Source organism: Leucoraja erinacea, chromosome 20 (genome assembly GCF_028641065.1).
Source record: "Leucoraja erinacea ecotype New England chromosome 20, Leri_hhj_1, whole genome shotgun sequence".
NCBI classification, from domain to species: domain Eukaryota; kingdom Metazoa; phylum Chordata; class Chondrichthyes; order Rajiformes; family Rajidae; genus Leucoraja; species Leucoraja erinaceus.
The window spans coordinates 19,654,158-19,667,311 of NC_073396.1; the positions used below are offsets into that span (position 1 = coordinate 19,654,158).

At 45.6% G+C, this 13,154-nt stretch overlaps 1 protein-coding gene across 2 annotated transcripts in view; it reads right to left on the reverse strand.

Annotated features, from left to right (window-relative positions):
* The window catches only part of LOC129706899 (CREB-binding protein-like), a 126,724-nt gene that overhangs the window by 19,789 nt on the left and 93,781 nt on the right, over nucleotides 1–13,154 (reverse strand). For both annotated transcript variants that reach the window (XM_055651526.1, XM_055651525.1), the window contains exons 24-27: nucleotides 11,718–11,868; nucleotides 7,777–7,923; nucleotides 6,700–6,813; nucleotides 5,468–5,633 (exon numbers count right to left, since the gene is read on the reverse strand). In XM_055651526.1, coding sequence (XP_055507501.1) covers nucleotides 5,468–5,633; nucleotides 6,700–6,813; nucleotides 7,777–7,923; nucleotides 11,718–11,868 — 578 coding nt within the window. The remainder of the gene's footprint in view (nucleotides 1–5,467; nucleotides 5,634–6,699; nucleotides 6,814–7,776; nucleotides 7,924–11,717; nucleotides 11,869–13,154) is intronic.

A 13,154-nucleotide genomic window follows, 5' to 3' on the forward strand; every position in this document is an offset into this window, starting at 1 on the left:
GGACTTTGGGGCTTTTTAGACTTTAGAGTTACAGCGTGGAAACAGGCCCTTCGGCCCACCGAGTCCACACCGACCAGCAATCACCCCGTGCACTAGCACTATCCTACACACTGGGGACAATTTTACATCTTACCGAAGACAATTAACCTACAAGTCTTTGGAATGTGGGAGGAAAGCGGAGCACCCGGAGAAAATCCACGCGGTCCCAGGAACAACGTATAAACTCCACACAGACAGCACCCGAAATCAGGATCGAACCCGGGTCTTTAGCACCGTGAGGTAGCAACTCTACCGCTGTGCCACCGTGCTGCTCCAAATAAAGTTTTTTAACGTATGACTGTTTTTTTTGTTTATTTGCGTTATCTATGAATAGATCTATCTATGAATAGATAATGGTTATATGAATGGATATTGTGTTATCCATGAATACTGTGCTTGCAGACTTGTTATGCTGCAGCAAGTAATGATTTCATTATTTAAGAAGGAACTGCAGATGCTGGAAAATCGAAGGTAGACAAAAATGCTGGAGAAACTCAGCTAGTGAGGCAGCATCGATGGAGCGAAGGAAATAGGCAACGTTTCGGGTCAAAACCCTTCTGAGGGTGGGGGTGTGGGGGGAGGAAGAAAGGAAGAGGTGGAGCCTGAGGGCTGAGGGAGAGCTGAGAAGGAGATAAGAAAGTAAGGACCACCTGAAATTAAAGAAGTCAAAGTTCACACCTCTGGGGTGCAAACTGCCGAAGCGAAATATGAGGTGCTGCTCCTCCAATTTACGGTGGGCTTCACTCTGGCCATGGAGGAGGCCCAGGACAGAAATGTCAGATTCGGAATGGGAGGGGGAGGGGGAGTTGAAGTGCTGAGCCACCGGGAGATCAGGTTGGTTATTGCGAACCGAGCTGCAGCTGGAAGGTAATCAACTCGGTGAAAGACGCTCTTTAGTCAGCACGAGCGTTGTTCACCACCCAGCAGAGCGAGATGTCCGTCAGGTAATGTTGCCGACTGGCCGGCTGCAGACTGCAGGAGTATGTGCTGAGGGACGCACTGAAGCTCAGTACAGCCAACGGCAAGGCTCGGTGGGGGATGACCACAGTCTAGGGTCCTTCTGCTGCTGGACATAGGGGGCAAGGTGCGGTGGAGACGCCCCTCAAAACAAGGGAAGGGATTCCACGCCAGTGGGTCACATGAGTGGCAAGGGTGGGGGACAAATTTGCGAAATTTGAGCAATGTATGTAGACTGTATTGAATAATTTGTATAGCCTCCAGAAATGTCGGATGGATTTTTCGCACGATTTATGTATTGTATATTTATTACCTGAATAAAGTCCATTTTGAAATTTGAAAAATAATTGCAAACCGAGCGTAGGTATTCGACGAAGTGATCGCCAGGCCTACGCTTGGTCTCACCGATGTAGAGCAGCTGACATCTAGAGCAGCCGATGCAATAGATGAGGTTGGAGAAGGTGTACGTGAACTTCTGCCGCACCTGGAAAGACCACTTGGGTCCTTGAATGGAGTCAAGGGGGGAGGTAAAGCGACAAGTGTAGCATTTCTTGCGGTTGCAAGGGAAAGTGCCCGGAGAGGGGGTGGTTCGGGTGGGAAGGGTCGAGACAGGGGAGGAGATGGGAAGATGCGGCAAGTGGTGGGATCACGTTGGAGGTGGCGAAAATGTCGGAGGATCATTTGTCGTATGTGACGGCTGGTAGGGTGAGGACAAGGTGAGGACAAGGCGGACTGCCCTTGTTACGAGTGGGGGGATGGGGAGTGAGAGCAGAGTCACGGGGCCCAGGTGAGAGCCTCATCTATCCCTGAAGAATGAGGACAATGCCCTGGTGTGGAACACCTCATCCTAGGTGCAGATGCAGCGTAGACGGAGGAATTGGGAGAAGGGGATGGAATCCTTACAGGAAGCAGGGGAAGTGTAGTCCAGATAGCCATGGGAGTCAGTGGGTTTATAGTGGATGTCGGTTAGTAGTCTATCACCTGCGATGGAGATAGTGAGGTCAAGAAATGGTAGGGGAATGTCAGAAATAGTCCAGGTGTATTTGAGTGCTGGATGGAAGTTAGTGGTGAAATGGATTAAGTCAGTGAGTAGTGTGTAGGTGCAGGAGGTAGCACCAATGTAGTCGTTGATGTAGAGTTTGGGGATAGGGCCACAGTACGTCTCGAATTATTTCATTGTAGCGTTTTTTGGTGCACATACAATTATAAACTCTTCTTGCCTCGCGCTGCAGGTAACAGAGAGTCTAAACCCAAGGCAAGGACCCGCGGCGGGGGGGGGGGGGGGGGAGGAAAGAAAGGCGTGGGCCCAGCCAGAGTGGCGTCTGCCAGGACTGGGTTCAGATTCAGTCGTTCCCGCTCCCGCCCGGCGACAGGTGAACGGTTTCCTGGACGCCAGGCTGACCAGCGGCAAGGCTCTGACTCCACGGATGGAGGCGATGGACCGGGCGGGCGGACACCGCAGCCCCCCATGGGCCCGGAGAAACGGGCACTCGTCTTTTTTTCCAAATCATCCCGTGGGTCGGATTGGACTCCTTGCCACCCAGGATAAAAAGAAGGCTCCCCCCCCCCCCCCCCCCCCCCCCGCAACGCAATATTCCACTACTTACCCAGAGCAGCCACGAGGCATCAAGGCGATCTCTGTTTGTGTGGAGTGAAAATGGCGATCTGATCCCGCCAGGGCCCACTGCGCACGCGTGGAGAGATAGCGTCATTTTGCTTTGCTACTGCGTCACCGGCTTCCCCCAACTGCGCAGGCACAGATGGTTGCAATTTTCCCCAAATCATCCAGCGGGCCGGAACCAGAATTTCAGATGATTTCCGTCAATGTGGAAACGCTGATTGCGCTCCAACTTTTTTTTTCGCTCGAGAATTTTTCTTACTCTGGGAAAAAAAAGGGCCGGAACCAGAATTTCGGACGGCCATGATGAGTTTGGCCAGAAGGAGGGGTTGGAACCCTGGAGGGCGTGAGACATAATGAGAAGATTATTTGGCAATATAGTCAAAGTGAGATCGCAAAGGAACTTATTGGGCTGTGGAGACAACATAATGAAGGATTAAGAGAACGTAGAGGCAGCAATAATGCCGAACTGGCAGGAGGCAGTTTTAAAACTTGGAATAGAATTAAAAGATGATGAAGGGAATAAACCTCTGGATACCTTGAAAAAGGAATGTGGATGTGCTTATAAAGAACATAGGGAACGGGAGACTAAAAGGACTCCTGAAGGAAAAGTGACACTTGTAGAATTAGAGTTGAGGGACTCGTTGGTTGGCTTTGGTTTGGAAGGGGGAGACGAGGAATATTTGGAAGATTGGGAGAGTATGCGTATTAAGAGAAGTTTTCAGCCTCCACCTTATTCCCCTTGCGCTCCCGATATGTCACCTCCACCTCCAGCACCTTATGTACCTCACAGACCTCCTGTGCCGCCAGCACCACCCACATCCCCTGCTGATAGTGATCCTGTTGTATCACTTTCTCCCCAGACAGCAGCACCAGCACAGAGTTCCTTGACCCCAACAGCTCCAGCACAAACAGATATTCCAGTAGCGCTCAATACAAGGAACAAGACAAATAAAATAGCACCCGTATTTCGAGAAAAAGAGCGATCACCAGAACCAGTTTACGAACCTAAACCTAGGAGAATAAGACGACTACCCAGAGAGAAAAGACATGCTTTTAAAAAGTACCACCTTCCCCCTAGTGATGAGGATGATACATCGGAGGGTGATGTAGTCTCTGGGGACACTGAGAGTGAGTCGGGACAAAGGAAAAAATTATGCAGGCTGAGCAATTATCTCGCCGCAAGTTCCCAGTTAGGGAGGTGCCTAACCAAGCCTTTGATCCGGCTAATGCAGTTAGTGCCAACAATCCTCGAACCATTGATGTGTACTCCCCATGGAAACCAAATGAAATGATGGCAGTACTGAGTAAAATACCTGACAGAAAAAAATCACCTGCTTCCTTTGTGGACTATCTCCGGAACACAATGCGTGTGTATCACGCGGATTCGATAGATTTGTGAGCTGTAATACAATAGATCATAACTCCTACAGAGCATACCAGATTCCTAGCCACTTTAGGACACCCAACTCATGAGGCACTGGCTAATGTAATCGCCAATAACAATGCAAGAGAAAATGCAGTTTTAACTGCCCTTGCCACTACCCTCAAAAAGCCAATAGTCATCGCTAGGATTCTGGATGTAAGACCAAAGAAAGGAGAGGGAGCAGATGAGTTTCTAGAAAGGTTCTCGGAACTATATTTGGATCAGTCGTGAGATTTGAATATTCGGAATGGGGCAAATTCTCCCCAGTACTGCACAATTTTGTTAAATTGTTTGCCAACTAATATAGCAGAAGCAATGAAGACAAACAACAATGATTGGTCAGAATTTCGTGTGCGGACGTGGCGCCGTTGGACGAGAAGCCGAAGCAAAGAAGTGGAAGCCAAATAACCGAATGGAAACAAAGCCGAAACACCAACTAACCGAAAGGGCGGGACGCCTAAATGCAAACTAACCAAAAGGCTGCGTTGCCTAAAAGCAAACTCACCGAATGGCCGCTCTGCCGAAACGCCACCTACCTGAAAGGCAGCGTCGCCTACAAGCCAACGGACTGAATACCGCTCAACAAAAAAGTCAAGTAACGGACATGACGTTGCCGGGAGGGGGGGGGGAAGCGATTGGGCCAGACCCCCGCGTCACTGTGGAGGGATGAACATTGTACCACACCTCCGGTCCACCTGACCCACAGCCCCCGGAGGGTGACCGTGGGAGAGTGGGGGCTGACCCGAGGGATGAGCACCTTCGGCCGCTTACAACTTGGTGCTTGGGTTCAGATTGCCCAGTCACCTTTGGCTTAGGTTTTGGAGCTGATGATTTAAACATACCGTTCTGTAATCAAGTTTAGGTGGAATTAATTGAATTACATGCTGTAGCTTTAAAACTTAAAACTCAAAATTAAAATGGAAAATATACATGGCAAGAAAGCACACCAATGTTCCTTAGAATACCTACCTCCTTAGAAGGCTTGGAAGTCCCTAACAACTCTCACCAACTTCTACAGATGTGCCGTAAGTCTTTTATTGGGATGCATCGCAGCCTGGTTTGGGAGCAGCTCCATCCAAGGCCGCAAGAAATTGCAGAGAATTGTGGACGCAGCACAGATGTAAACCAATCTCCTTCCTATTAACTCTATCTACACTTCACGCTGCCTCGGCAAAGCCACCAGCATAATCAAGGACCCGTCTCACCATGGCCATTCCCTCTTCTGCTTTCTGGCATGAGGTACAGAAGTTTGAAAAGGCATACCTCCAGATTCAGGGACAACTTCTTCCCAGCTGTTAATAGGCAACTGAACTGTCCTCCCATCAACTTGAGTACAATCTTTCCTTTAAAGGAGCTGGGTTACATTGATGAATGCACGTTAACTACTTGTTACAGCAGGGATAGAACAATAGAACTTCAGAACTAACCTTGTAATCGTGTATGATTCGTTCAGCAAAAGCTTTATCCAGCATTTTCCTATACCATTCCTGCAACCGTTTGGGCTTGGGGATCTTCTGATCGGCCGGGTGGCAATGGAAGATGTAATCATCACCTTCACTGGGAGGACATGCCCATATGTGGCCCTGTGTATACCTGTGCATGACAGTGGATCACAGGTAAAATAAAGCATTGAGCTGTAGCCACAAATTGTTCTGAAGTACACAAGGAAAAGTGCAAGCATACCCATATATTGCAGGTTAAACAGTTCAAAGATTCTTTATCTGAATAGAGATAATATTTCCCTCGTTTTTCCCGTTTCACAATACATTTTCATGTAAGTAATCTTTGGCTTTAAATACCTGTAGCAGTACTTCAATACAGAAGGAATGGGAGCAAGAACAGATCACCCAGCACATGATGATCACGGCAAGACCTCCAGCTCCACTCAGTGACATTGTGCTGACTTCCACTTTCCCACCTTATCTCCACATCCCTTGATTCCTCAGGCAGCCGAACATTGATCAAGCTTTCTTAAGTGAAGAATTCCAAACTTTCACAACTGTGTGAGTGAAGACATTTCTCCATGCTCAGGTTTTAAAACCCCCAACCAAGAACACTGCCTCTCATCATCCAAACTGTTAGGTATTTAAAACTAAAGATTACTTACTACAAAATGTATCATAATAGAAAAACAAAGGAAATATAATTGGAATAGAAGTATTTTGTTAGGAAAAAAGGACTTAGGATTTGTTTGAATATTGAGAATGCACATACGCAAAGAGCGTGTCTAGATGGCAAGAAACATTTTCTCATGCAGAAAAGTACATGGATGGTGGGATGGCTACAGTTCTTTTACAAAAGAAAATTGATTAACTATTCAATGAAGAAGACATTTCCAAATGAACAGATCAAATTGTTAGTCAGTTGGGATTGTAAGGAATTATTGAGTATCAATGCACCCTGGCTGAGATATAGGAATCATCATCAGGCATGGGGGAGGTGCCAGGATAACTAAAAGATGGCTAATGTTGTGACCAGATGTCTGCAAACAAAAACCTGGGAACTTTGGACCAGTGAGTGTAACATCTGTGGAATGAAACTTACTGGAGAGGATTCTGAGAGAAAAGATATACATGCATTTGGAAAGACAGGGGTTGATAGGCAGTAGTCAGCATGGTTTTGTGCGGGAGAGATTGTCTCAGGAAAAATTGGAACTTACCCAAGCTTCTTCACATATTCCAGGTAACCAATTAAGATTTCATGATAGACTGCAGTACGGAGGCATCTTGGGCGAAAGAAGTGAATACTATCAAGGTATGATATGTACACACGCCTGCAAGAGAAATAGTATCAGACATTAGCCAGAATCAAGTTCATTAAAGCTGAAGAGGTACCGAGTCGGTAAACTTGCCAGCTCTTGAATGTAATAAAAAGGAACTGCAGATGCTAGTTTATGCAAAAGATAAACACAAAATCTGGAGTAACTCAGCGGGTCAGGCAACATTTCTGGAAAAAATGGATAGGCGAGGTTTCGGGGTGGGACCTTTCTACATTAATCTGAAAAAGGGTCCCGACCCGAAACATAACTTATCCATGTTCTCCAGAGATGTTGCCTGACCCGCTGACTTACTCCAGCATTTTGTGTCTTTTTATTAACCAACATTTGCAGTTCCCTGTGTCTCCAACTTGTGTTTAACCGAACTTCAATTGATAAAAAATAGCAAAACACAAAATACTAGAGGAAATCAGCAGGTCAGGCAGCATCTGTGGAGGTAATAGAGAGTCAATACTGTGGGGGAGAAAGCTGGAAAAGAGAGGTGGCAACAGATCAAAGCCTAGCAATTGATGAGTGGAGAAACGAGAGAACGGCAGATTTTGGTCCATGGGGCACAGGAAAGATGTGACTGTGGTGAGATCAACCCCCCATCTCTCTTTTCCATTCCCCCTCACCTGGTGTGCACAGATTTCCCCCACCAATTCCCGCCTCTCATCTGCATCCAGTTGCCAGGCTTGTCCCACCACCACCGCTTTTCCAATTTTCTTCCCCCTCTCCATCAGTCTGAAGGGTCTCGACCTGAAAAGTCGCCTGCCCATTCCCTCCACAGATGGTGTGTTAACCTGCTAAGTTTCTCCAGTACTTTGTGTTTTACTCAAGATTCCAGCATCTGCAGTTCCTTGGGTTTCCATTGTTAAAGTCAGATGAAATTTCACTTGCCCTTTCCCAACTGTATATGACCCAAAAGAGACTGTATCTAAATAACCTGCTAAGTATTTTGCAGGTATGTTGTGCCAGTACCTTGTATTGGGAGTTGGACAGTCAGAGCCATATTCCTGTACATGCATTCCAAAGAAACAGACATCCACACCGTCAATCTCCTCAAAAGCAAAGAGCGCTTTTGTTCTGTAAGGAAACGTTTCTGACATTTCACCGGTATCCACAAACCTGAAATATAATAAGCCACAATTAGGCATCGAGATTAGATCACAATCTTCTCCCAAGCATGAGTACAAAAAAAGTCTCCTATTTATAAAGTGAGACTATGGTAGGAATTGCTTGAATAGAGAAAATAAAGTCTGATTAACATTAAACCATCTACAGTGCCCCCCATAATGTTTGGGACAAAGACCCGTCATTTATTTATTTGCCTCTGTACTCCACAATTTGTGATTTGTAATAGAAAAAAACTCACATGTGGTTAAAATGCACATTGTCAGATTTTATTAAAGGGTATTTTTATACATTCTGGTTTCACCGTGTAGAAATTACAGCTGAGTTTATACATAGTTCCCCCCACCCCCCATTTCAGGGCACCATAATGTTTGGGACACATGGCTTCACAGGTGTTTGTAATTGCTCAGGTGTGTTTAAATGCCTCCTTAATGCAGGTATAAAAGAGCTCTCAGCACCTAGTCTTTCCTCCAGTCTCTCCATCACCTTTGGAAACCTTTATTGCTGTTTATTAACATGAGGACCAAAGTTGCGCCAATGAAAGTCTAAGAAACCATTATGAGGCTGAGAAACAAGAAACTTGTTAAGAAACATCACCCAAACCTTAGGCTTTCCAAAATCAACAGTTTGGAACATCATTAAGAAGAGAGCACTGGTGAGCTTACTAATCGTGAAGGGACTGGCAGGCCAGGGAAGAACTCCACAGCTGATGACAGAAGAATTCTCTCTAAAATAATGAAAAATCCCCAAACATCTGTTCAATAGATCAGAAACACTCTTCGGGGGTCAGGTGTGGATTTGTCAATGACCACTGTCCGCAGGAAACTTCATGAACAGAAATACAGAGGCTACACTGCAAGATACAAACCACTGGTTAGCCGCAAAAATAGGATGGCCAGGTTACAGTTTGCCAAGAAGTACTTAAAAGAGCAACCAAAGTTCTTGAAAAAGGTCTTGTGGACAGATGAGACAAAGATTAACATATCAGAGCAAGAGCAAAGTATGGAGCAGAGAAGGAACTGCCCAAGATCCAAAGCATACCACCTCATCTCTGAAACACAGTGATGGGGTGTTATGGCTTGGGCATGTATGGCTGCTGAGGGTATTGGCTCACTTATCTTCATGGATGATACAACTGCTGATTGTAGTAGCATAATGAATTCTGAAGTGTATAGACACATCCTATCTGCTCACGTTCAAACAAATGCCTCAAAACTCATTGGCCAGCAGTTCATTCTACAGCAAGACAATGATCCAAAACATACTGCTAAAGCAACAAAGAATTTTTTCAAAGCTAAAAAATTGAATTCTTGAGTGGACAAGTCAATCACCCGATCTGAACCCAATTGAGCATGCTTTTTATATGCTGAAGAGAAAACTGAAGGGGACTAGCCCCCAAAACAAGCATAAGCTAAAGATGGCTGCAATAGAGGCCTGGCAGAGTATCACCAGAGAAGACACATAGCAACTGGTGATGTCCATGAATCGCAGACTTCAAGCAGCCATTGCATGCAAAAGATATGCAACAAAATACTAAACATGACTACTTTCATTTACATTACATTGCTGTGTCCCAAACATTATGTGGTACCCTGAAATGGGGGGTGCTATGTATAAACGGTGCTGTAATTTCTACATGGTGAAACTAAAATGTATAAAATTGGCCTTTATTAAAATCTGACAATGTGCACTTTAACATGTCCCAACCATTATGGAGGGCACTGTAAAACTAACCATTAGTTTATCCTTTCTTTGCAAAACTTCCCATGAACTCTGAGCAAAAATAACAAACCCAGGCAAAAAATCAATAGCAAAATGCTGCAGCTGCTAGATATCAGAAAATCCTGGAAATAATACGTTAGTACGGGTTGCCTGACTAGCTGTGTGTGTTTCCCGCATTTTCTGGTGTTAATATACTAGTAAATGTTGGTTATCTCCAAATGAAGGAGCTTAGTTACATTCCTTCTCACAGCCGGTGGTCATGAGCAATGAAATATCTAGAGCATACTCGTGCTTAGTTTAGAGATACAGTGTGGAAACAGGCTCTTCAGCCTACCGGGTCCGTGCCTACCAAAGTTCAGAGGTACACTAGTTATGTTATCTCATTTTCACACACTACACATTAGGGACAATTTATAGAAGCCAACTAACCTGCACATTTTTTGAGGGTGGGAGGAAGCCGGAGCACCTGGAGCATACCCACACTCTCACAGGGGGAACGTACAAACTCCGTACAGACACCACCCATAATCATGATCGAAACTGGGTCTCTGGCTCTGTATGGCAGCAACTCTTCTGCTGCGCCACCATGCCGCCTTGTAATCGGATTTCCTTTTACTATTCCATCAGATGTCTTTCCTTTTCTTTTTACTTCATTATATCCTTCATTGCTCTCATCTAACTACCACAGCCTCAATCCTCAACCTTCTTCCCCATTTTTATCTGACTTTTTCAAACTCATCTTGTCCAAGGCCAATCCCATTTATTTCTGGCCCTTTTTACTCAACTCAGGAACATCTTTCCATTTGCCAGCTTCCATGCTGACATTGATTGACATCCCCATCTCCTGTAGGGGGACACAGTGGTGCAGCTGGTAGAGCTGCTGCTTCCCAACGCCAGAGACACAGGACAAGTGTGAACGGGTGATCAATGTTCGGTATGGACTCCATGGGCCGAAGGGCCCTTTTCCAGGCTGTATGTTTCAATGCAATTAAAAATAAGACCGCATTAACCGACGAATCATCCAACTACAGTTCTATCCAACAAGACTAAGGAGTTGGTGGTGGACTTTAGGAAGAGAGGAACACCCCTATCCCTGTCTCCATCAATGGTGTGAATGTGCAGTTTACCAGGGAGTACAAATACCGTGGAGTGTACCTGGACAGTAAACTGGACTGGCCCAGGAACACTGAGGCCCTGTACAAGAAGGGACAGAGCCGGCTGTACTTTTTAAGAAAGCTCCGCTCCTTCAACATATGCAGTAAGATGCTGCAGATATTCTACCAATCAGTGATAGCCAGTGCCATCTTCTTCGCTGCCATGTGCTGGGGCAGCAGGTCAAAGGCTGCGGACGCCACTAGGATCAGCAAACTTATCAGGAAGGCTGGCTCCGTCCTGGGGGTGGAGTTGGATTCATGGGAGGTGGTCTTGGAGGGGTGAATGTTCCTCAAACATCGGAGCATCCTGGACAATACAGCTCACCCCCTCCATGACGCACTGGTCAACCTGAGGAGCACCTTCAGCATCAGACAAGTTCCACCAAAATGCAGGAAAGAACGCCTCAGGAGATCCTTCTTCCCTGTGGCTATCAAACTTCACAACTCCTCCCCCTTATGTCATGGGATAGCCCGACCCCCCCCCCCCCCCCCACCGTTCACTTTAATTTCATGTTTCATGTATTTTGTGTTTTATGACTGCTGGCAGATCAATTTCCCTCCTGGGATAAGTAAAGTTATATCATATCGTATCTTCAACTTCACCTCCCTCCTGCGAGCTCTTCAGATTTATCACTGCTCTCACAATTTTGATTTTGTGTCGGCTTGTTCACAACACTGATGTGTCCACACAAAAACTTTGAATATGTATGTATTTTCACCCCAGCCCACCTCAAAGTCCAATGTTCATCTATAGCTGGCTCATCATCCAGACCACAATCTTTGCCTTTGCCTTCACAAGACACCAAGTTTAGCTTAAGTTTTCAAACACATCCTCAGGGGTAAAATATAAATGAACTCCTCAGCAGGCACACCCTTCAGTGCTACACCATCTCCTGCTGCTTGTTTACTTGCCTGCTTTTCATTCCTGGTTTAACTTCCACTGTTTTATCCGAGCTAGATACTACACGGACAAAAACTTCCCCAGCTTCAGGATGGTTCTGACGCCGTAGAAATTTATTCACTCTGTCTTCCAAATGATTCCCTAACCTGGTTGTTTGTAACCCTGGGAACAGAAACTCAGCATAAGTAAACTCATCAGAGACAGTAACAATCACTTTATGAACTTTCTTTCTCTTAAGTACAAAAACCTCTGACTTCCTTCCAACATGTTAATCACATTGATATAAATGAATGTTTCATTTGTTGGGTAGCAGCCACATAGTGAACAACAAGGGTTCAAATCCATCACAATGTATAATGATATTTTATCAACAGATCTTAAAGATCTCATAGACACAAGACGCTGGAGTAACTCAGCAGGACAGGCAGAATCTCTGGAGAGAAGGAATGGGTGACGTTTCGGGCCGAGACCCTTCGTCATCTTCCTTCAGATATCTTCCTTCAGATCTCTTGCCCAGAATAACAATTTTAACAAAGTGGATGTAGCTGCACCTTATTCTCAGCCACTCTTGCTTTCAGTAGTAGGCCAGGTCCAGCACAGATTCCCATTGCCAATTAAAACCAAAACCAAAGGATAGGTTGATTAGCAGGCTAGGACTCTATTCCTTGGAGCATAGAAACATAGAAAATAGGTGCAGGAGTAGACCATTCGGCCCTTCAAGCCAGCACCACCATTCAATATGATCGATCATCAGTACCCCGTTCCGGCTTTTTCCCCATATCCCTTGATTGCCATGGCCCTAAGAACTAAATCTAACTTGAAAACTTCCAGTGAATTGGCCTCCACTGCCTTCTGTGGCAGAGAATTCCACAGATTCACAACTCTCTGGGTGAAAAAGTTTTTCCTCATCTCAGTCCTAAATGGCCTACCCCTTATTCTTAAACCGTGACCCTTGGTTCCGGACTCCCCCAACATCGGAATCATTTTTCCTGTATCTATCCTGTTCAAACCGCGAAGAATTTTACATGTTTCTATAAGATCCCCTCTCATCCTTCTACATTCGAGTGAATACAAGCCCAGTCAACCCATTCTTTCATCACATGTCAGTCCTGCCATCCAGGGAATTAACCCGATGAACCTACGTTGCACTCCCTCAATAGCAATAATGTCCTTCCTCAAATTATGAGACCAAAATTCCAAACAATACTCCAGGTGTGGTCTCATCAGGGCCCTGTACAACTGCAGTAGGATCTCCCTGCTCCTAAACTCAAATCCTTGCACAATGAAGGCCAACATGCCATTAGCTTTCTTCACTGCCTACTGTACCTGCATGCCTACCCTCAGTGACTGATGTACAAGCAGGCTTCGTTGCACCTCCCCTTTTCCTAAACTGACACCATTTAGATCCTGTTCTTGCCACCAAAGTGGACCACCTCACATTTATCCAC